Genomic DNA, 25,512 nt, shown 5'->3' with positions numbered 1-25,512 from the left:
AAAGTTGGTGCTAAAGACGGAAGCAGACAACTTTGGGAGACCCATTAGCTGTTGGTTATGAGCAGTATATTGTAGCATTGCACAGTTTATTTTAACCACAGACTCTTAGGAGTGGGGATTGGATGTCATAGAAAGCTTATATGTATTTGAAGAGAGAAGAGCCTCTCAGGCATGGAACAGAACATAAATACTCTTAGGCAGTCTTTAATTCTGTAGGACTTCTTTGAAGGTAGGTAGGTTATTTTGTATTCTTAATGCTATGAGTACAGCTGTCTGTAAGCACTGCTGCAGAGGGGCAGCTGAGTCCATGGGATATGAGGAGGGAGGTGGGTACCAGGTTCCTGGCAGTGCTGTTGCACACATTGGGTGGGTAATTGAACTCTTCTGTGCCCCTTTTTATACATATGAAAATGGGGGTAATGCCACTTCATTGTAAACGGCAGGGCAACTTTCCACGGGTGGATGTGAGTTTATAAAATCCTGAGCGCCTTTGTTGTAGTTTGAAGAGGGGCATCCCTGAATAACTTGCATCAGTTGAGTGCCGCCTATCTACAATTACTCCAACTTGGTTTTGATCATCTTCAGGTAAGAGTTAGTATGTTTAAGTAAAAAAGTGTTCCCTGTGAATGAGTTAGAAATCTAAACACACAGAAGATGAAGGTTAAAGCTGAAATTCTGTTGTCTGTATCCCATATTACAGGTTTTTTTAGGGCAATTCATGGAGTCATGGGGGAAAACCACTGGATGGTCAGAACACCCTGTGTTGTCAACACTAAAGTTCAGGTTAAGAAGGAAAGTATGAGCTGTTCTGGAGTTCCTTCCATTATAGAAATTCAGGCTATGTTTGTAACTTCCTTAGTGGAGAGAAGTTTTTAAACAACATTATCAGCTCTACTGGAGCTTTAAATACACATAATTAAGCTGCAAAAAAATGCTTCCTTTCCAGTTTTTTTTTTTTAAACTCTAGTGAGGTCGTTTTTAAAAAAAATCCTTATAACTCAGCTTGACTTCAGTCAGTTACCAATGAACAAAGCTCAAATGAGGAAATACTTTAAATACTAATGATTGAAAATATCGAAAGGAAAAATACCAGTCTTTTAATACTCTTCAACTGGAGAGGAACACAACGAAGCAAATATCATCAAAGGCATAATGCAAATTGGATTGTTTTAACACCATAGTTCTGAGAACTTGAGGTGTTAGTTATAACAGCTATGACAATTTTTAGAAAAATACATTATTTTTAATCTGATAGTACGCTTTTATCACTTGTTCTGTGACCAGCATAATACCCATACAAAATGAAACAAGAAAAGCCTTTTAAATTTTAGTTGACAGATTTAAGACTGTGCCTTAATGTTATTCTGACATACAGAGATGTTTCTATTTCAAATGAAGTCTTTTTGCTGCACAGACTGTACTTGCCCAAGCAAGGAATTTAGTTCCAAAATCTGAAATTACTTTAACACAGCATGGTTGCTTTTCATATGTAGTTATATGTTCCTTTTGGAGACAACCACCTTGCTGAACTTGTCTGGAAGATTTGCGTTTCATGGCATTGAGCTCACAGATCTTCTGCATGTTCATTTTGGCTTGAGAAGCGCCTCCTCTTGACTGACACACTTAAGTCAGTGAGGGAGGCCTGAAGATCCTCTTCCACAGTGTAGAGCCTGAGAAAATACATAGATCCTCCAAACCTTTTTTTACAACAGTTAGATTTACAACAGTTTGTCTTTGCACAGACATTGTAATGCAGCACTGATCATTGGCAATGAAACCAAGAAGGGCAGTAGAAGATATTCCACCTCTCTGGAGCCTTTATTAGGTGGCTGATGTGCTTAGGCTGAGCTCATATCCACCACTATGATGGGTGTTTACACCCAGCATGGCAAAATACAGCTGTTAGGCCTGTGGACTTGATCAATGAGGTTTGTAAGGCTGAACACTACTTTGAGTATTTAGGCTAACAAATACAGGTTTAGGGCAGTGGCTTTGGCAGCAAAGCTTTCATTCACCCTATATTTGGCTTTGGTATTGCCCTCAGCATCATCCCCTGAGAGAGATTTCTATGCCAATTAGTGACTCAGTCAAAATCTGTGACGCAGTTGGCACCATCTGGGCCCATTTTGCATCACCAGCCCCTCTTATCATTGGCAAAGACTCCCCAGTCCCCTCTAGTGCAGGCCTTGCACCACATCAATGAAGACATCTCTACAGCCACTGAGAGCTCACATCTAATTCCAGGTATTTCCTCTGCCAAAGTTCAGTCTAACAATAGCAGAAGAAAGGGAAAAGAGCCCTCAGTCTGGTGAGGCATCAAATAAAAGGAGAAAAAAGATGATATGGTACCAGTAAAAAGTTTCCTGAGCTTTGTGCTGTAAAGACTCTTCACAGCCTTCCTTGGTACTGGGGCCCTCAGACACTACTGGGATTTGTTCCTTCTACACCCTTAGTGTCAGCAGTTGTAGCCAGCTGTTCACCATGCAGAGTTTATTCCTGAAATATTTTTGTCCTTTGGAACCAACCAAAAAGTGCTAATGCTTGATTAATGCTGTTATAAACAGGAACCCTCTTCAGTGCCTCTTCATCCCCAAAAGAAGATGTATCCGTTTCCAGTCACTTTCCTCCTTCTGACTGTCTCAGTCCCAGCCCATCAAGCCTCCATCCCGGGACAAAGTGGATATGAGTCTTGTTACAAAAAGCTCTGTGGATGCTTCTTGACGAAGTGCAACCACAGATGTGGTATCACTGGAGCAATTTCACGACACCTCCTATCTGCATTATAAGATTCTTGTGATCCCTTTGGCACCTTGGAAAAAGTGCTCAGGTGCTTTGATGGTGTCCTTCAGTCACTGTTGTGGTTCAACTATGGTGACCTTAGAGCTGACCCCAGCAGCAGAGTTTGTTGTTTTGGGTTTTTTTTCTCTCCAACCTCTCTTTCTGGCATCTCTCCAAAAATATTTTCCTCCAAAGAGCTGATATTCTGTGCCATAGTCAGGTATTGGGGATGTTGGTGCATAGAGATTTAAGTACAGTGGCATATCTATAAAGAGGTTTTCCAGAGGGACAGTTCAGAGGGACAGCACTGATGGATGGGGAATCTGCTCTCAGAGCTGCTCAGCAGAAAGCTGTAAACATTGTGGTACCAACTAGATCATCTCTCCGCTTTTTTCATAGCCTACGGGGAAAAAACAAGAGACTGGTTATCATTAGCCACACAGCAGGCTTTATCCAAGAATATCTGCCTCACTTCTTTTTATTAATTTCATGAGAGTGGGATAAAATGTGTTTAGTCCCAGCACAAGATTTGCAAATATTGTTCAGCTTTTCTTTATTTCTGCAATTCTGGGAAATTAGAACATGCTAAGATCATACAGTCTGGCCCAATACAAAAGGAAGGAGCAAGGATAAACACACTTGCCAGAAAGACACATTCCTTGTGTTGTTTGGGATATTGCTGGTTACAAAATAGGGGAGACTTTGAGCTCATGACACCTACCATGGCTGCTTTTCAAAAAACTTGAAACAAACAGCAAGGGTTCATAGGAAATCATGCTCTGTAAGTGCCATTTGATGTGGCAAATTCTTGCACCATACTATGGTTAACTGAGCCATTCCTTTTATGTAATATTGGGCTTGCGCGTCAGGCTTCACCACAGGATCGCATGGACAGATAAGAAAGCATTCCCCTTGATGCCTTCTTAGGAATATGCTGATGAAATTCCTGAAACAGTAAAAGCTACTGGAGTATCTTCAGACTCCCTCTATTCATACAATCTACTGAATGCTTGCTGGAAATCCCCTTAGAATAACTGACCCTGCGGACAGGCTTTCTCAACATCCGCACGTGTGCCCTGAAGGCTCCCGCAACCCTTCTCCTCTGCCTAAACAATGGGCAGGGATGACCTGTACATGCTCCAGAGTCTATTTGCAGCACCTGCCTTCAGACTCAGGGTGACAACAAACCAAAGAGCTGGAGTCCAGTGTCGTGCTGATCCCACCCTTTTCTGTGGCCTTTTCCAGTGCTTGTATTCTGCGGTTCAGCAAAGCTTCGCATTGAGTCACATCAGCTCGCTCAAGATTAAGGGCATTGGTACATTCCAGTCATACGTAAATTAGATTCTGAATACACGTCTGAACAATTTGTAGAAATTTCCATAGTGGTTTTGAACAGCAATGGGTATGGCAGAGCCTTGTACAAAGAGCACACCGTGCTATGCCATGTGGATGGCAGCAATAGCAGTAAAAGCAGGAGGTGGCTGGCTAATTCACAGCCTAGCTCAACCTCATACAGATAACTGAGGTATGGGTGCACTTCAGGGCTCCTCCATGGAGTTTCTGGTCAGATCAACCTCTTAACTCTTTTTCCTTCTCTTCCATTGGTAATCTTTTCATAAGGATTCTTTGCAAAATATGGTCAACTTACTCTGGCGGAGGGAGGCATACTTAATGCCCTTTTCTAGGAGCTAGAAGAGTTGTAAGAAATACTCCTTGATTCCCAATAAAGGATTAATTTCCACCTAATCCTAAACACTAAAAAGAACAGAAGTTCTTCAATTCAGGAAGCTTGAGAACTTAATCCCCTGTCCCCGAAGAAACCATTGTGCAGCTCTTGACATCAAGGATTCCTGCATTCACGCAGGTATCGGACAGACATACAGCAAATACCTGAGTTTTTGTCTAGGGATTCGGCGTTAAATGTCCACTTCTTTAATTACCAGCCCCAGGGCTTTTTAGAAGGTGGTGGAGAGGTAACACTCTCAAGGACAGAGTTGCTGTATCTTGGTAGTTGTCACCCAAAAGCCAAGTCCCAACAGGAAATCCTCTGTTCTCTCTGTTTATTCTGTCCTCTATTCCAGATGTCAGGGATGTTAATCAGCTGGGAGGAGTTGCATCTGTTCCCATGCTAGCAACTGACATTTATAAGTCTAGTATTGAATTCTGATATAGACAGGACTTCAATACTAAAGAAACTATTTCTACGTATATAATTGCACACCCTAGAAACAGCAGGAGTTTGCTCGATTTAGCTTGACCCACAGTCATCTTTTCCAACAGTTTTTTTCAAGAAACATTTTTTCCCCAAGACTTATAGGACTCATGGTTTCTTTCATGGACGTTATCCATTATGTAAAAAGATCACTGTCTGGTCAAGCTGCAGGATGCTTGGAATGAAGACAGCCTATAAAATCTATAGAGTAAACTATCAGAGATCATTAAGAATCCTTGTGGGAGACAATAGATTAAAGTATTATTATACTCTGCAGTGCTAATGCAGACCCATTTGGCTCTGGCTCTGGAACCCCACATGGAAGATTTGCAAGCGCAGAGTCTGCAGATTTGGCAAGGACTGAGTTTGCCCCTCTCTGCTCTGCAGTGCTGTGTCCTCCAGGCCCCGCTGCCTTGTGGGCACAGACACTCTCCAGCAACCCCTTTCCAGCCTCTGTTTAAGCAAAAAAGGTGGAGCTCATCCCCTCCCATGTTCTGAAAAGTAGCAGTGTATATAAGCTGTTTTATTCTCTTTGCTGATCAATTCAAATTATACTGTCTTACACACAGACCCACAGTTTGATCACGTCCAACATGCCTCTTCAAAGTGGTATGGGGCTTTGCCTTAATCACACTGTTTTTCTCCCATATCCATTTGTGTACAACCTCTCTTCAGTAGTGGGTGTGAGGTGCCCTCTGCGTTTTTAATTAGCAGCAGCTGAAACCTTCTGTAAATTCAGGAGGTTACACCTTTCACAAAAAGATGCAAAGCACAGGCTATTTCTGTGGCAAACTTAACCAGGTGCAATACTTACATTTGCAATTCCCATCCTATCTTTCAGACTTTTCTGATAGGAATTTAAGTCCAATTCTCGCAAGCAATAGCTGCCCCTTGGGGAAATACAGAGCAGCCACCTCCACCATGCTCCATTTACAAAATCCATAAGCGCGATGCATTTGACTTTGCCTCTCACGTGGATTGCTGGAGTTAGGCAAGCGGTACTTCAGTTGTTTTTGGTTTTGTTTTCCCGCCCCCCCCAATGATCCCTTCACTATTGCTACAGTGGAAATGTACAAAAATCTTTCAAAAGTGATGATGCTGACTTGTGCTATGTCCTGGGAGAGTCTGCTCTGTGCAGCCACACTTCAAATCCTCAGCATTACTGGTGCCTTCACGTAGTGGGTTCGCAGGGTTCAGGAGAAGGGGTGAGAAGGATAAGGTGAATTTTCTTTATATAGTCTCAGCTGAAAATGTCGATTTGAGCAGAGGCATGAATACTGGCCTAGCAGCTCTGCCTTTGCCCAATATCTGTGAGCTTAATGCAGGGGGAGAAAGCCAAGCCAAAAGTCTGATTACTCAGAAAATAGCAGTTTCTACAAATAGTCTATATTTTTGCATAGAAAAATACCTTTATGCCACAGAGGACTTGCCTGCAGCCTCAGTAGATGTAATGGAAAGATTGGGAAAAGGGATGCAAGTTCTGAGCAGAAGAAATAGATAATACTGCGCCAGTGCTGTGATTTTCAGAGCAATGATGTTCCTGATGTAGCTGGGACAGCTGAAGCTTACAAGTAAGGCAGGTTTCAGCAGCAGGGGGAATGTCTTTTCTTAAACCAATTAATAGTGTTAGGAAAAAAAGGTAGTACCACAAAGAAGGGTTTATGAGCTTGAAAACTTGTCCTTTTTTCCCCAAATTAATCAGTTGATCCAGTAAAAAAAAAAAAAAACAAACAAGATTTCTCCCAAGAAATCATTGCTTGTGATTTTTTTGTAGTCTTTCCTTTTTTAGTTTGTTGGCCTGTTGGGGGATTTCAGAGGTATGAGAAGGAGTGTATGTCAGGGGACTTGAGTACGTATGTATGTTTAAATTTGGTAGCTGGAGCAGAATGAGGAGGGGATTAAATAAATGGAAAGGTGACGGAAAAGAGGAAGGTCTTGGAAAAGATTGAAGGAGAAAGGATGCAGAGGCAGATCTGTAGGCAACAGCATGAAGCACAGTGTGTCTATTGGCCCTTGTTTGAACTTCTGTGGCACCAGTTCCTGATGTTTTAAGTCCCTGTCTGCCTCCTCCCTATTCTGTCTTCCTTCTTTCCCCAAGGCAGGTCATCCCTTCAGTATAGGCTCTCTCCTTTACCCAGTTTGGGGCTAGGGGAAACCCAAGAAGTGGATGTCTTGGTTTATCTTCTCTTAACTGCAGCGAGAAGAATTAATTGTCCCTCAAACACCCCAGGATCAGGACAGTGTGGAGCTGTCCCATCACTTTTGCAGCTGTCCACCACTAAGATATGCTTGTGCAGAGTGACTGGTGAGGCCAATTTCAAAGTATGTGTGATGTCTTCTCCATTAGCTATGTGTCAAGACACCCACTGAAATTGTCATAAAGAGTTCTAAAACTTTCTCTGTGTGTATATTTGAGAAGGATGAAGAGTGTGGGTGAGCAGAGGGACTACAGAGAGTTGCTGGTAATAATTTCCTTAGAGCTATCAGGAAATGCAATGATGCAGAGCCTCACAACAGATCTTTTAGAATTACTGAGATACTCTGGAACCACTTCAATATTTGTAACACGTGTTCATAAAAGCTGTGTTGTAAAAAAGCATGATGCTGATGGCCATAGTCATTTTTCATCCATTAGGGCCGGATTCATTGAGAAGTAGGATGAATATATCCCCACCCCACAACCTGGTAGAGTGTTTAGACCAGGAATACAAACCACTACTGTCAAAAGCAATTCTGTGCTTTCTTGATTGCAGCCCTGGCTGAAGCAGAGTTACAGGACCCACATACAGTGGAGGAAGATTAGGAGCACTTGCTCTGTTGGGGTCAATGAAATCCTGTCCTTCAATTTTGTTCCGAGTAGATTTGCAATTTTGGAGTTTCTCAGGGTAACTCAACTGAAAAAACCTAGTTTGCGCATAATTTCAGCACTCCAATTTAACATACATTTGCAAGAAAGTGATTTCAGGTTCATTAATAATGGATGGGTGGCTACACCATCGAGTGCTTGTTCTGAGCTTCCAAAAGGATCAGAGTGAGCTGCACTGAGGAAACTTCTTGGAGTACATAAATGTTTGGGGTATGAAACTCTAATAAACCTCCAAAAAGCCAGGAAATTTGGAGTGAAGGCTGAAACTCCATAGGCAGTGCACCCTACTGGGTCTTTGTATTTCAAAACACGTTGTTTGTTCACTGAAATATCTCCAGTATGGAGCTCTTTAGGGTGGAGTTTCACCTTTAACTCTAAATTTCCTGGCATGTGTGAATTTGAAGTACGTGCTTAAGTTTTCCCCAGTGCTGTTTTTCATTTTTAATTTCCTTTTTCTTTTAAAGGAGGGACCCTGCTAGAGGGACCCCCTGCTAAAAAGGGACCCCACTGAAACCAAGATTAGAGTTTTTGGCCTAATTTGATCTTTCTGAAATTCTTCAGGAGAACTAAGTTCAGCAAATTTTTTCTACCACTGTTTTAAAGGCTCTTGTGGCCAATCCACCCCAGTGAAAAAGATCGATAAAATCTGCACCCTGCAGACCAATTATTTTAGAAGGTACCCAGATGTTTGAGTAGTACATAACAAACCTTGGAAACATAGAACATCTCATGTAAATTCTAGTTAAAGATCTGGTTGTGGCCATTGATATGTGTGAGCTGTTTGTTGTGAAATGTATTATTTCCATTAATTCAATAATTGCAGAAGCAGCCCATGTTTGCTGTTGACACTTGTTGGGTTACATCAGTGATGGTAAAATAGTGGAAACAGCAGCGGTTTGGAATGACAGCAGTGGCAATTACCTGCAATGCTTTTAAAAATAATTTTGGCCCTAGACGTTGAAAAGATGTGTCATCACTGATTTGTGTGAGGGCAGCTTCAGCAGGGTTGAATTACAAGGCTTTGGAGAATAAAATTCTTTCTGCTGCCTCGAAATGCATCTTTTGAGCTATATTGCCAGGAGGTAATATGGAATAAATTTGCTTCTCATGCTATAACCTTGTCATGTCAATAAATTGAGGACTTCAGTGAGAAGCCGTGGTAGTTAGTTTCCCCGGCACAAGACTCTGTTGGTTTTTCAAATCATTCCCATCAGCTTTGCAAGGAGAATTTATCTTAGTGAAATGTCCTTAGGGAAATTTGAAAAGTGCTGAAGTTACGTGGCATTGGCTTTGTAAGTGCCTGCAGCCTCAGACCAGGCGTGCTGTAAGTGCGGAGAGCCCAAGTCTGGTTTCCAGAGGACTTGAGGCTCCCGTACCATTTCCCTACCAACCCTCGCGATGGCTGCAGCATTGTATGGACTTTGCATGGAAGTCCCTGAAACTCAGCAATTCTTGAGGATTTTCAAGAACTTTAGTTTATGCCAATGAAAATTCAAAGTGAAATCTGGGGAGGATTCGCACTGCCTGGAGCCAGGTACTTTGTCACCGACTAGCCCTTCTGTGTTGGGGCTTGTACCCTTCAGTGCTGAGAGGGTGGTGAACTGCCTGTATCCTCTGCTAAGCTGAATATTTCTCATTCTGACACATAAAAACACTTTGTTGCTTCACCGGGAGACAATATTCCTTTCCCTTCACCCTTTCCAGTATGGCCCCATCAACATCCTTGTGTTGTATTTCCAGCCTTGACTGTAATACGGATCACAGCTGGTTGGTTTGAATTTCCCCTGAGTTACCCAGGATGCTGCTGAAAGCACAGGAAGAGCAGAAATGCTTTAATCAGTTAAATCAATCAGGCAAAAAAAAGTAGACTAGACCTTAAAATTTACTCCATGACCTTTGATACTCGCTGCGATGACGTCTTTTTTCTATTTCTTTTAAGTGCAAGAGTTTATTGGGACTTGGCAGAAGGGTGGAGCGAGGAAGACACAGGAGGGGGGTTTGCTGAGTTAAAAAAGGAAAAAGAAAATGTCAGTGAGAAAATGGAAATACCCTGATGTTTCTCCAGCCTAGTGCTGGAGTCGGCCTCTCTCTCCCTCTGTTGCAGGGAAGGGGCTCCTTTTCCGTTAGCTTGACTATGGCCTTATTTAATCGGTTTGCTCTGACATAGAGCCAAGAAAGGGCTTTGCTGTGTGATGCCGGGTGCTGCGTGTGTTCAGGCATCCACAGCTGTTCCCTAGCAAGGGTTGGCTTTTGACTACTGAGGTATTTTTTTATAGCCACAGAGGGCAACTATTAATAGATGAGATTTACCAAAACACAGAGCTACGCAGCGTGGTGCGGAGGGGAAGAGGGAAACCTGTGTGATTTATGCCAGGAAAATTCCATGTTGAAATTATACTGAAAGACACAGTAAAAACGAATATGCCAAGAAGGGGATTTAATCTGTTACTCGGGCCATGGCAGCATTTCTCCTCCATTAAGGATCTGCCTCATCGCGTGAAGTATGTTGCTGAATTATTTCTTCAACATTAAACAGCACAAATTATACAAAAGATAAAGATAAGACACATAGAAACAAAATACCAGCTTTTCTGAGATGTGATTAGACTGTGAAAGAAATACTAAAAGGAAGTGGAGGTATTCCTGACCCTGAAGGCATTTCAGTTTGATCGGACATGGGATTAGAGGTAAAATGTGAAGAATTCCACATTGTGTGGTAGGAACAAGCTGATCAGGAGTTTGCTTCTTTGTTTATCGATTCATTTCTAATGTCCGTGAAATGATGTAATGAGCCTTGTGCTCTTGTCAGACTCACAAATTATATTTGTATATCGAAGACAACAGGTTAGGGAGCATTGAGCAGAAAGGAGTGAGGGTGTCAATTTAAGCTTCTTTTGCAGTCAGAGCTCAGACATTGATTAAATAGCATAAAATCCAGATGATACCAATTAATAGACCCATCACTGTAATCATCTACACATTTTTTTGTGCACCTTCCAAAGGCACAAAAGGGAATTGTATTTCCAAGACAAGACCCACTGACTATAGCAGTAGCGTGTGGGTATCAAAAACCCCTTTGCACTTTGAAGAGCTTTACCTTAAGTTGTTTTGTATTTCCTTGATTCATTTATTTATTTTGTTTAACTAAAAACAAGACAGGGAAAGATTAACTGGTGAAAAATTCTAAGTAAATAAAGAAATACGATACACTCATTTACAGAACGTGGGTAGACCTCAAAAAGGCCAGAGCTTAGTTTGCTTCATGTGAGCATCAGAGAGTATGGAAATGTTTCCAAACTGTCTGAACTGCTTAGGTTTGCAGAACTGGTTGAGAACAATTACAAAACAGCACTTTTCTGTGATCTCCTGATTTCCACGAGCTTTATGATGCTCTATTCCTGTCTTCAATCCCAACAAGTGCAAATGCAGACAAACATAGGCATGCTTGAGAAAATATGAAGAATTACATAAACTTATATTATTCAAAATACCTGGATATGTTTGGGCTTGGCATTTCTGATTAAGGGTTGTTATTTTGCCTTCATATTTGTCTTGCTTTCTGTTAAGGACTAATTCTGTGAGTTGCTGATTCCTCCCAAAATGTGTAGCCTCAATGTTATTGTACTAAGTGCTGAGGATAAGCATTGGCTATTTGTAGTTGTTGCTCAGTTAGTTCCTTAGGGGGACAGTCATGCCATCTGCTTGTGGCAGGTATAGACACACAGCATAGGCATGATTTAGAGAATTAAATCTTGAAGTCTTTATAATTGCTGGAGAAAAGGTAGATTCTTCCACTAGGATTCAGAGTACCTAGGTTAGAGGCTGAAAATAGCTATGTAAATGCCATGCACAGTTTACATCAGGCTTCCCCATCACTGCATTCCTTAACAGTCATTCAATCTTTTCTATTTTTGCATATATAATGTTGTTCCAAATGTATGTTATGCTTTCTGTCTGGACTAAGTTACATATCCCAAGCTCTTTGAAGTCCGTAGAAAGATTGAACTCCCAAAGACTTTGCTCTTTGGCTTGGATCTCTAAATCCAGAGCACAAGTGAGGTCGAGAGCCTTCCTGAGATGAAGGGCAATAGCTAAGAGGAAAGCTCGTACAGAACAGCACTGCACTAGAGTAAGCAGAAGAAATGTTTTGGGTAAGGATTGATGGCAACAGTTCACAGCATTATGAAAATTACTTCCCTTTTGCCTCCAGCCTTTTTACCATGAGTGTGTCAGTGCCAAAAACCAGAACTCGCTCACTAATTCTTCCAGAATTGATCGGTCATGATAAACTTCCAAACACAGAGTAAAATGCTTCCGTCAGACACATCAGAGTGTTTCTCCCAGTTTGCCTGAAGAAATTTGTGCTGTTTGATTACCCCCCTGCACCCAGTTGGATTCAGAAAAGGGCTAGGAGTTGCTGGCTTCCTCCTCATACGCTCAGAATTCCTCTAATACTTTTACTGCTGGGGATAGATTTATTCATGTGATTTTTCTTCAAAATGTCTTATTTTGTCTTAAAAATGCAGGCTCAGACTTTTAGCTATCCTCATCTTGATCAGACAGAAAGTTCTTTTTTTATCTACCTGGGAACAATACCTGAAGCATTTCCAGTTTTTGATCTAGAAAACCATCAGGAGGAGACAGTCCAAAAGGTGGTTCCGGGATGCCTTCCCTTCCCCCACAACTGATAAGGCAGGATGTCAGGTTTTGCAAAGTTCTTGAGATGTTCTTGAGCTGGCAGAAGAGGGTTTGTGGAAGTGAGGGAGTTCATAACAGCCCGCCTCTGTCTTTGGCAAGGAGCTGCAAGATATTTCGTGCTAATATATGTTTTATAAATGCAAGTTTGTATAATTCAGGGTCTATGTGCGGGAAACAGTGGACAAAAATGACAACCTGCATTTTTTGCTGGATCCTTTGCAAAGCTAGTTTTGTAGTCATCAAGATCTTAAGTCCTATAGTAGTTGTTACCAATAAATTACTGCAGCAGAGTGAAAGTTGTAGTGTGATTGAGGTATGCAATATGAGTGACAGAGGGTGCAAATGTTATGGGGAAATTAAACTGCGTGGCCTGTCTATAGCAGTCATATTCATGGCAAAAGTTGGTCAAGAAATTTGCCATAAGGGAAATTTAGAGTTTTCCCCCTCTTGTGTTAGTATTCCACAATGGAGAACAGATCTTTGCATTCTCGTAGCCCTTTGCTAGAGGTCTGTGTTTGATTCAAGTGGATCCACAGGCTTGTGGTGCCAAAACAGGCAATTTCTGTACTCATGTCTGAAGGCCAAATATATGGGTATGATTTCCTATAGTTTACTGTTACATGTTGCATCAGTATTGTACGTTTCATAAGCTGCCAGTCCAATTTTGTAGGGTCTTGGGAAATGTGTCCTCCAGGGAATGCTTACAATCAGCCTTATGTTTTGGACTGATAGTGCCTGTTTTCTGGTACACATGTTAGCAGATCCATATGTGAGGCAACCCAAATGTCTTTCCATCTGACTAATAACCTAGGCATTAGATGTGTCTGCTGCCCACTGTTTACTTAAGGGGTAGAGGACCTTTTCCTCTTGATAGATCCTTCAGTTCAAGAAACGTCCACTCTCAGAGGCATACATGTACAATGGTATTTGCTTTACCTTGTATCTATGCAGAAGTTGCAGGTCCTGCATAGGTTTAAAAATTAGAAAGTCTGAAAGTTTTTGAGTGTTTGGAAAAGGCACATTTACATCTTTCCTCCTGCTGCTTGTCTATGGCTCAACAGATTGAAATGAGGGGCAGGATTTTGATTTACTCCCAACAGTAGTCGCTTGACAAAGTCATGGTCTACTAAGTCCTCTCTCCTGCTCTTTCTTTTCTTTTCTTTCTGTCTTCCTAGTGAAAAGGAATAGAAATTTTAAAAAAATAAAAATTGTTGGATTTAGAAAATACACCGTCCACAATATTTCCTTTCTGCAACTCTGAACTATTTTCATTGCAGGTGTGTTGGTGTTTCTGCCAGATTACCTTGCAATTTATTGTGGATTCTGGGAACTTCAAAGCTAAATGTTCTTATGTGAAATTTCTGTTTCAGCAACTGACATTTTCTCTTTCCTTGTAATCTCTTCATGCTGGAAAAGAACAGGAGTAACCAGCTTTCGTAGATCTCGTAATATTTAGCGGTTCTTTGAATCTGACTATTCAATTTTCTTTTTTTTTTTTTTTTTTCCTTAAAAATTGTGTTCAAGACTTCATGATTGAAGATAAAGGCTTACTGGTGTGATCCATCAATAGCCCCTGAAAAAAAAAAAACCAAAACAAAAAGAGCTAAATGTTAGTCCTTTGCTGTAACAGGGATAAAAAAAACTCTCATGAACATTGAAAATGTGAAGCTTTTAGTGCCAGGGCACAAGCTTTTCTTGGTTTCCCTGAATTGAAGTCTCCATCATCAGACTACGTTCCTTGTGATCTCACTTTGATGTCTCCTACCCTTTCCTGCATAAGGTGAAATAAGAAGAAATTTCAACCAGTCTCATTTGAATCAGGTTTTCATTTCTTTCTCAGAAAAGAGGAAAATTGGGATTATCTTAACCATAAGCCATTGATGATCTGCCCACTGCAGCAGGACCAACTTTATGTACAACCCTGCCAGGAGGTTAAGAAATGAGATTTGGAAGTCCATGAGTTGTAAAAACAAAAACAGAAAAGAAGCGGCATCTCCAAAGCAAAAGTAATGTTTTGCAAGATGCATATTTGGACTGGTTATTTTGGCCCATCAACTCCAGAAATATCTGTAATAAACATGCTAGGTCCTTTGTGGTTATATATGATTTTATTTTATTTTTTGCTGATGTCGGCCTGATTCCAAGTCGCTCTTCATTCCAATAGCAATGTATATCTCACTTTGTGGCACGGGGTTTATGTGCAGGGAGGATTAGTGTCAAAAAGTGAGATGAAAGGAGCAAAGAATTTGATCTTGTTCTTTTTTCATCCTGCATTTTTTACTGCATGTTGATTAGGGAAAATGCTAAAGGACCAGCCCCTTAAAGTCCCAGCTGCACACCCCGGCAGGGACGGTGCCATGTGTCACCCTTCTGCAGGAGCTGTGACTAATTGCAATCTAACTGCGAGCACCCCAAGGCCACAGTGCTCCCTACCCTGACCTCTGTTCAGCTTCCTAAAAATCCCAAATATTCCCATGGTAGGTGACCCACCGGAGCCCACCCAGGCAGGGTCCTGACCCATCCTGCCTGCCTGCGGTTGCCTACTACAAGGGCAGATGGCACAGGTAGATGGAGCCCAGGACAGAGCAGTATCCACACAGTAGGGTAACCCCATGCTTCCTGTGGACTCTAAAGAGGGGACACAAAGCGTTTCTTGGTGCTCCAGAAGTTCCAAAACCTGGGTCGCTCCAGCCACCGTGACTTCCAAGGGTCACGCCAGCTGGGCACTTGTTTGGGCAGGCTGCAAATGGGACCTCCAGCCTGACCCCACAGCCACTGGGATGGAGATGAGAAAGACAAGGCTCGAGCTGAATATTAGTAGTGGAAATTGTTAGACAGCTTTAATGTAGAGAGTTGCTATGAGCTACTCGATAATTAAAGAAAATTCTGTGTCAAAGCCTGAAGTTTTCTCTTGATCTCTAACTTCCAGTCTGATTAACAGGGGCTCTGCCTAACTCTTGACCTGATGGAAGTGATGACAGGCTGCATTCCTGGTCTCTGGTGCTTTTCATAAAAAAATCGGGTTTGTTCTGGTGACTGAAACCCAAATGTCCTTTACTTGAACTGTTGTGCAGCGTGCTATGCACGTATCTGTTGGTTGTTCTTGGAAGCTTTGGGATGAGAGGTGGTATGTAAATGCCAAATATTATTAGAACGGTGGCTGCTTGCTCATTGAAAGCAGAGCCCTGGTTCCACAAGAAAATCTGTTTATGAGGTAAATGTGCTACATTGTCTTCAGAAACTGCAAAGCCGAAGGATTCAGGAAGGACCAGCTTATTGCAGGGAGCTCTGACTTTCCATCTGCTGAACACCGGACCTTTAGGACTTTTTTGGAGATTGTAAAATGTGAGTAAAAGATTGTAAAGTAAGAGTGAAGGCTTGTAAAATATGATTAGTGGCCACCAGCAGAAAATTTAAAAGATCAGTAACACAAGCCACCGCTTATTTAAAAGAAAGATGATCCATATTATCACAGAACATAGGCTCAAGAGATCGAGTTTCTAATCCTAGCCGTCATCCTGAATGATTTTGTTACTTTGAACAAATTATTGCATTTCTCTACCTCAGTTTTCCTATTTGGAAGACAAGGAAAATTATTCTGTTTGCCTATTTCATGGCTTCTTCAGTCATGGTAAAATTTCTTGAGGGGAGACCCAGCACAAGGGTTCTTGTCCCACTTTAGTACCACTTAAGCCCTTGGACAGGGTTTGGGGCGGTGCAGAGGGCGTGTGTCAGGGCTTTGACCAGAGTGGAATTTCTCTCTTCGTGTTTAGGAAGCATTTTGAGGCCCAGAGGGGAAGCACTGTGGAAGTGCCAAGCAGTACAACTGATGGTTGAAATAGACTAAAATATATATACCTTCCTATACTGATTTAAATTCTCGAGTATATGTGAATGAGGTTTGCTGCAGCCAAAAGAGTTTTTCATAAAGCGGCGAAGGAAATCTGTTTTAACAGAACGGGTTCCTGAAAATATCCTTACGCCACTTCTTTCTTTATCGTTTGACTTTTCTCCTTGTTACAATGGTTCAGTCTGTAGGGTCTGGAAAAACATCAGGGTAACCAGGGCAGAGGGAATATCAGATGGAGATGAGGGATGGATAAGAGACAAATTACAGTACATTTCTCATGGGTCATTTGGCTCTAGTCTTGAAAAGGAGAGAGAAAAAAAAAATCCAAAGTAGTAAAAGAAAGAAGAAGAGACAATCAAAACAAATAAACCTGCCAGTGTTGCTGATTTCAAAGGTCTGTGAAATGTGCATATATGCTTCATAATGCTTTGCTATTTTAAAGAGATGCGTCTTGAAATGTTCCATGCTTTAATCCTACTCACTGTCTCAGAAGTTATTTGTACACTAAGATCACAATTCTCTTTGCCAAGGCTTTCTCTTTGTTTTCTTTTTTCTTCCTGCATGTTGGCCAGCCAGCATATCTTTTCCTAGTTCTGTGTAGTTGGTTAGCTTAATTATTTTTTATGGTCATACGAGGAAATGGGGGTTTTCAGTTCTTGCTGCATGAGTGAACTCAAATGTTGCTCTGCTCTTGGACGTAGACTTTGCAAAGGAAGAAGGCTCAGTGATCACATATTTATGGCCTGTAGCACTGCAACTCTTTATAAACCTACCTAAAGGTTATATAAAGGTGGGGTCTCTGGTATAAGAAGTGGGCAGTAAAGCCTGGGAGGATAAAGGGAGAGAGAGAACAAGTAATCTTGTGTACATTAACAGCCACCCCAAATTTTTGTCCAGAGCTCAGACAGAACATGTTTGACATTTAAAAATTTTTGCATCATCTTTTTCCCCATTCTTTTTCCCTAAGCCTCTACTCTTTCTTATCCTGGCCAGCACCAGCAGCAAAAGTGCCGGGGAAAAAAAAATCTGTTTTTACTGTATTTCTGAATCTCAGCCCAGGTTTGTGAAGGATTTGGCAAGGATTTACAAACCTTTGAGAGAATCCGTGTGGAGATCTGAGGAAACCCGCCTCCCTCCTTAAAAAAGCAAGTTGCGTTGGCCAGAAATTGGGCAAAAATTGGTCGTTTCAGCTGAGGTTTCCTTTGAGATTTTGGATTTGAACCTGAAGCTGCACTTTGAATCAAATTTTGCTCTGACTAACTCTAGCTTTACACTGGAGCAAATACATCCCAGTCAGAGCTGATACTTGTGTGCACCTCAGTGAGAATAGAAGTTGGCTCAAAGTGCAAGCTCACATGAACCAAACCAAAAGAGGACCCACAGCTAGATTTGGAGTAGTCCAGCCATCAGGTTTATTCCAACCTGTTGCTGTGGTTCAGCTCGTTAAGTAGATATTGCATTTATAACATCCAGAAGTTATCTATAAGCAATTGCATGAAATAAAGCTGTATCATTTATTAGAGGTCTTCTATGAGACAGTCAGATAGGGCTGAGCAGGGGTGGGCCATTAGGGTTCTACAGATGATAATACTGATTTTTAGAACTTAGTAGCAAATAATTTCCTTTATGTATGGGGTGGGTTTTTTTCTTTGCAGTCCTATAGATTTATAGCGCAAAATGTTACGGTAGAAATGTGCTTATTTCTAGGACTGTCCTACTCGAAAGCCATCATTTCAAAGCAAATGGAATGAAACTGGTGACTTGACAATTGTAAAAATTCTCTACTTTAGACCAAGGAGCTGCTCTCAGTCTCTGTTGCAGAATAAAGAAAATGCAGACCCAAATGAGTCTTATATTTTGCACAGTAAAACTCTTCTTTCCATTTTTTTTTAATAATTTTTTTTTCATAGGATGAGTAAAGCCTGAGTCACTAGCATAATGGTAGAATTAATTCAGTTTGGAAAGGAGGGCATCCTAGGATCAACGAACACCCAGACTTTTGTAGCCACGTGGGCTTTTATTTTGTAATGTGTGTTGCTTAGGGTCAGTCTTAACTGTAGAACCTGTCACTGATGTAAAAAAACTTCATCCAGCTTTAACCAGCTAACCTGAATGCATTAGCAGTGTTGCAGAGAGTGATACAGAGTTCAGCACAGGCTACCAAACCTATCCAAGAAGCTGGGTTTATATTTGAACAATTATCCTAAGTATCTTTTCTTGGATCCTTATCATTTTTTTCGCCAAAACATTCCTCCTTTCTCGTAACAGGAGATCAGATTTGGGGGCTGTAGAGGACATTTTGCTGCAGCGGATAAACCAAAATTCTTTAAAAGCTGCCAAGCCTACATGTGCTGACAGTGCTTGCAATTTATGCTTGTGGACATGACCTAGTGACTGCCTGGTTTGGATGCGGTCGGAATTACAGTTACACATTTGGATTTCAGTGTGAACACAGGCAGTGATCTGGATCTAAATTGGGACCTGAAGCCTTTCACTTTGTAATATTCTGGCTCGACTCTATTTCAGGCTCTGTCCCAATCACTGAAAGATTTATACCTTTATCAATAAATTATCATGACTTTTACTACACTTACACCAGTGTCTTAAATTAACGCTAAACTAAATGTAGATGAGGCACGCTTCCTGCTTCACATGATTTATGACAATCTGTCTGAAATGAGGAGCAAAATTAAATTTGCCAGTAAAGGCAGATCTTTAACATCAGGTCAGACAAGAATTTTATTGCAAGTCCACTGCTAAAGAGGGTTTGTAGGTTGTCTTTTTTTTGTTCAGGTTTTTGATAGACCTGTAGCACTTCAGGCAAAAAGGAAGGAAAAATATTATAAGTGTTTGTAGGTCTGAAATCTCTGCTGTGTACTTTATGTCAGGTTGGAGGTGATAGACAGGACGAATGTAGCAGTTACCTGGCACTGATAAGCTCTCAGCTTGAGGACTGTGTCCTCTTTTGATGACCTGCCTTTGAGAAAGATGTGGAGGGTGCAGATGAGAGCATCAGAAATGACCAGAGGTGTTAAAAAATATAACCAGTGGGGAGTGGCTGAAGAAATAAGGTGGGTTTAGCCTAAAAATGAGATGGTTTACAGGGAATATAATAAGCTTTCAAATAAGTAATAGGTTTGGTAAAGCAGAAGGGCATCATCTAATCTCCCTGGCTTTGGGGAATGGCACAAATAGTCATGCACATCTGTTGCAGCAAAAAAGATTCAGGTAGACCTTCAAAAAAACTTCCTGACCATAAAGGTATTGAAACATGGGCTCCAAGTTGCTGGGGCAGTGGCAGAGTCTTTGTCATCTGTGATCTTAAGTATGAGCTAGATAAAAATTTGCTTGGTGTGACATATAGAGATGCTCTTGCTTTGGGGTGGAGGGCTACCAGTGATGGTCTCTTTCCAGACTTGTTTTTCTGTGGCTCTGTGGCAGAAGGCAAAAGGTGGCTTATACACTGGCATCAACACTGCATCTCCAAAAAGAGAGTTCCATGTCTAACCACCCAAGACTGAGAAATCACAGGGGGAAAAGCTAAATTACAATTGTACGTGTCTGCCAAATGGCCCCATTTCAAGGTCAGCTTTCAGTGCTGCTGAAGTCATGGCTTTTGCCATTATCTTCAGGAAGAACACCATTTATCTCAAAACCGTCCTTGCTGTTCACTGCAGATATTGAAAAGCTGTAGGTGGACACTGCACCCTAAAACCTTGGGCCTCCCATGTTGCTTGAACAAATGGGACAGACAGTTGGTGGGTGCCTGTCCACATACCCGACTGCTGTGGTCTTTGCTGCTCTAATGAGTTAGTGTCAATTCTGGGGCCAAGATCAGAGCTGGAGGGACAAAGGGAACACCACTAAGACGTATCAGCCACATCACGTTGGGAACTACACCTGGATCTGACACAGGCTGCTGGCGAGCGTTACCAGGGCTGTCCAGAAAAGCTTTCTCCTTGTCTACTAAACAGTGTACCATGGTTTAAGCTGGGCAGATTTACTCTGTCCTGCCATATGCTGAACCCATTAGGTAAAGGATAGGACATTGTATGTCAAGAGATAAAATGGAGAGCTTTCGAGGCTGACTTCCCAATTCAGAAGATGCTGGCGTTTTTGTGTTCTGTGGTTTTTTTTTGTTTTGTTTTGGTTTTGTTTTTTAAATGATGAAATGCAGTTCCTTTTATTCCTAACAAATTCATCAGGCAGTTGGAGACCATACTCCATACTGAGCAGATAGCAAAGTTCCTACTCTGTGTTTGGGTGGGGTCTTGCAAATAATCCCTTAAGTACCCTGTTTGTTTTCTTGCTGTAAAGCGACACTTGTCTTTGAAGGAAAAAAAACAAAACAAAGTCAAATAGAGAATAACTCAGAGCAAACAGTAGAAAACATTTCCTAACAATAAGGGCTGGAAGGCTCTGCGTTCCTGGCAAAAACAACTATGAGTGCAAGAGGCTGCACCCCAGCCACATTAGGGAAACACAGGAAAGCCTCTCTGACCTGGAAGAAAATGGGGGAGGCAGTTTTCAACCCAGTTACAAAACTGCTCGACTCTAGTCACCAAGGCCAGATTTAATACGATTAGACCTGATACCAACTGAGTTTAAAAGCCGTTGTCAAATGTGTTTGTAGCTAAATGGCAGAGATTTCTGGCTGGATTTGGCTTCGGAGCCGAGGGCCAGCAGAAGGGGACTCCTTGTCGTGGCCCCTGCGGGCAGGTGGGGCTGCTGGCTGGGGGCTTCACCTCGCCGCCCAGGGACGAGTCCTGCTGCATTGAAGCCACAGCCCAAATGGATGGGAAATGGGCTTGACAGATGAGACAGGCGTGGGGATAATGGCTCGTGTGACTGGGGCAGGCTGCGGGGTGGGTAGGGCTGTTGCGAGACACTGCTGGATGAGCTAAAGATGCCATCAGACTGAAACTGGAGCACTGTATGGGATGTGTGTTACTGTTGGAGGTCTGGGGCTTACTGGATTAGGGTGAGCTGCTGTACGGTACAGTTTCAGAGGGTTATTTACACTGCAGTGGAGGAAAAAAGCAAACTGAAGTTGTGCATTGGACAAATAAGTCGATGAAAAGATCTGGGTGGGAATGTGCACATTGCCTGCTATGATTTGGTGTCCCAAATGGCCTTAAACAGTCCATAGAATTTCTATGTCTAAAACAGATTCCAGCAAAGGAGACCTTTTATGATGCACTAATAGGCTCATTAGGCTTTCTTGAGAAAGGCACGCTCACAGCATCGTATGTTTTTTCCATTACAGGAATTACACGTGTTTTGTTGTGCTTTGGGTTTTGTTTTGTTTTCCACATAGACTTGCCCTGACAGTTCCCCCATTCAGGTTTATATTGGAGGTACCATCTCGAGCCAATGAATTTTATGAAATATGTTGCTGGCACTCACGGAGAGATGCATAAAGGAAATATTCTAATGACAGTTGGAAAGGCTTTGATCCCTTTCCAAGACTGCACTCATGTCTTTGAAATGCGAGTTTGGCGGTGCTGGAAAGGCTGGGCTCTTTGGCTCTCTTTGGCACGAGCCCATGTGACAGACATTATGTCCTCTATCAGGGGACCCACATAACCTTGAGAAGTGTAAGCAATGCTCGCAGATTGCATTGGGTCAGATAGTCTGGGCTGATAACAAAGCAGCCGCGGCAGCAGGGGGGAGTCAGCCTAGTCCAACGCAATAACTGAAAACAATCTTGACCTGGTAACTGTTGGGTCTGCTGCCTGTGGCTACGTAGTTGGACATGAACTGCGAAAGTAGTTAATTTATGCCTCCTTGAGTGTAGGAATGTGGTGATGATGGATAAGGATGGGAGGTTATTAGAAACATGGGGAGTAAGGAGAGGATGGAATTCCAGCTCGTGTTTTTATCTCTTACACACACACACACACACACGCTGGTTCCTTTGCATACATACTCTTGGCTGTCTTGCATGTGTGCACAATCCAAACCCTTGCTTACACACTCACACCTCCGTTCATGCATGCACATGCAGGCACATGTTCACACGCTTACAAGGGATTTGCCTGAGCTAAATGCCTGAGCATGTTTATGCGTTGGGGGTTGCTGACTGCTTTCACAAAGGGGTTTGCATTTACTGCCTCCCGAGTACGATCTGTTTACACCTACTCCTGTGCAGACCCTTTGCTAAAAATCCTCTTAGCATTCTGTTCTTACACCATTTGAATATATTCTGCTCATTCACAGACTTTCGTTGGCTAGCAGAGAAGTAGTGGTCAGAGAAATACTATAAAACCAAGTCCAATTGACTTAGTACGGTGGATTTACACAAGACGAGTTCAGTCTCGGTGATGCACTGACATCACTGGCCAATTAGTTAAATGCTGTCTGCTCTGGATGTTGTCTGCAGTAATAATCCATGTACAAAACAGCCCTAGATGTTGAAGCACGTAGCCTGTATGCAAGTAAGAGTGCGATTGTGGCCATGCATTGAGGATATAAATGGGGGTTGGATTGTGTAAACAGTAAGCAAAAAGACAGCTGAGAATAAAAAAGTATTAGTTTAGATGATTTGAGACCATACGAGAAGAGCGAGGATAAAATTGGTGATCTCAGGAGAGGAGTTTCATTATAGTTACTCCTACAGGGATTTGCATAGGCCATAAAGCATCTGCATCCAGAGTCAACAACCGCAGTCTGGATACAGACAGTGGGCCTTTCCTTCCCACTGTGATACAAAACACACAAACGTTTTTCTACTCAGAGGTACACAGTGCTTCTGTTTCTGTCCTTTTCTCTCTTGCACAAAGTATCACATCACTCCCATATTCTCTCGTACGCTTTTGCTCACTGTCTTTTACTGATGCTGCCATATGTGCAGACATACATATCGTCCCTTTCACATGCATACATCCTCCTCCCCAATGCGCTTACACTTTCATTTGGAAATGCACATTAGCTCTCCTATGTAATTTCAAACTATTGCTTGTGGACATATTAAAGTATGAGCCCATGTTTGGAAATGATGTTTTCAAAGGCACAAAGAAGATCCTGGAAATAGGTTGTGCACAGCCTCAGACCATTGTGCAGATACATGCAGAACAAGCTTGAGGGGCTAAGGGGAAGATCTGTGTATTTTCCATAGATGTGTTGGGAACAGTGGAGAGATGAGAAATGTGTAAAGGGTCACAGTGCTGACCTGTCCTTCAGGATGTCATCCACATTTGATTGGAAGATAAACACTGTATGGAATGGAAACATACCCTTCCACTGGTGTCCCCAAAGAGCACGTCTTCCTCCGTGAGTCAGCGAGGGCCTGGGGACACCCAGCCATGAACTATTTTGGAGGCAATGACTTCACCAAGTGGCAGGGGAAGCTATTGTGGAAATATGAATGTGTTTTCCATTGGGGAGTCCTCCAGGGAAGGACAGAAAGATCTTGGTGCTGAGCCAACTCCCTTATTTTTTCTTCACCCTTCTGGGAACGAAAGCCTTGCAAAGTATGCAAGGAACCCTACTTACTGAATGTGAGTGCGTTTGGTTTGTGAGAGCTACATGAGCCCTATACACACCCATACACATATGGAAAGGAGGACTTCAGGAAGCAGGAATCAACCTGCTCAAGACCATCGTGGTGTCCTTTCCTTACAAGCTAGTCAGCCATGCTTGACTCAGTGTGATCCCTCTCTCTGTTGTTTCCACCTGTCAAGTGAAGATAGTACAACTTCTCCGTGGTTTAGATCTTGTGTTAGCACAACACTTCATATCAAAAGACAATGTGAGCTAGAAACAGAGAACCAATGGGTCTACTCTTATGCTTCACTTTCTCAGCTCTGCTCTGAGTTAGGGTATCACTCACTGTGCTGCTGAAAGCAGTGTGGCACCATGGTACACACTTTGGCAAGTAGCTCCTGTGTTCCAGTACTGACAAAGTCTACTCCTTTAAAGAAGTGCAAGAACTACTTCCAACAGCCATCAAGCTTAAGGGATTGGCTTTGCTTGCCTGCAAGCAGATAACGCTCCTCACCTGGGGGGGCACCTAAGGAGCCTTAGGAATTTATGTCATGGTATGGTACCACTCCTGCAGAGATCTCTTGCAAGGATATCTCTTGGCACAACTTTGCTTGCTGGAAATAGCAATTCCCAAACAACCATCCTATGTCAGGGTTAGACCGCGTACATCTCAGCACAAGTGACTGCCACTGATGCTAAGGGAGTAACTTTGTGAGCTGGTGTGAGTTGTTGCACCAGCCTGAAGATGTGAAACTTGTTATTGTGAAGGAAAATTAGAGGTAACAACGGTAAACAGCTTAGAGGATATGTGCGAGATAACTGCTCATATAAAAAGATTTACTGACCATAATATATGGTTAATTACATTCATAATAAATAGATTCCTATACTTATCTTAGGAATGTGGACAGCTTTATGTATTTACCTTGGATTTTGTGGCCTTAGTTAATCAATGGCCTGAAGTCCTTAGATGAGATTCACTATATGAATGCAAAGTAATTGAAGTTTGGGAGTGGGTTATTAAAATATTTCAGGTGACTGATACGCAGGATATTATAAGATCTTTGCCTGGATTGCAGCACTTCTTCAATACTTTGTTGCTTTTTGTGTCTCCTTTAGAAAAAAAAAAAAAATGCTTTTCTTTTTCTACAGGGCATACTTAGATGTCAATGAACTAAAGAACATACTCAAACTGGATGGATCTACACACCTCAACATCTTCTTTGCCAATTCCTCTGAGGAAGAGCTGGCTGGAGTGGCAACTTGGCCCTGGGACAAGGAAGCCTTGATGCATCTAGGTGAGTGATAAAGATGTTTCTTCTTTGTAAAGCATTCTTTTGAGGCGCTAAGAAGGAAAGATAAATATGCGTTAAGCTCTATTCTGATTTCTTATCATTCCTCTAATATATAGTCAGGGGAAAAAAAGTATTTCACGATTCCCAGATACTGGCTCACAACCAGGAAAATATTAGGTTATAAACCCAAAGCATATTATGGTATTTGTAGATGATGTCAAGCTGAAAGTATTTCACCTTTTAAGTGAAGCTACTTTACAGGGCATTCACTCCATGGGAGCACTTTGCGAAGAAGATCGGGGGGGATAGATGGGGGGATGCTCAACAG

At 42.0% G+C, this 25,512-nt stretch overlaps 1 protein-coding gene across 1 annotated transcript in view; it reads left to right on the top strand.

Annotated features, from left to right (window-relative positions):
- PAPPA (pappalysin 1) overlaps positions 1-25,512 on the top strand; it is a gene marked incomplete at both ends in the record, with an annotated part of 177,410 nt that overhangs the window by 27,322 nt on the left and 124,576 nt on the right. Inside the window, one exon of the mRNA XM_082327351.1 lies at positions 25,042-25,187. Within this exon, the coding sequence (XP_082183477.1) occupies positions 25,042-25,187 (146 nt within the window). The remainder of the gene's footprint in view (positions 1-25,041; positions 25,188-25,512) is intronic.

This window comes from Platalea leucorodia (assembly GCF_965183815.1).
Source record: "Platalea leucorodia genome assembly, chromosome: 15".
In the NCBI taxonomy this organism is placed as follows: Eukaryota; Metazoa; Chordata; class Aves; order Pelecaniformes; family Threskiornithidae; genus Platalea; species Platalea leucorodia.
The sequence above is the reverse complement of the archived record's forward strand: the minus strand, read 5'-3'. Positions and strand labels throughout refer to the sequence as shown.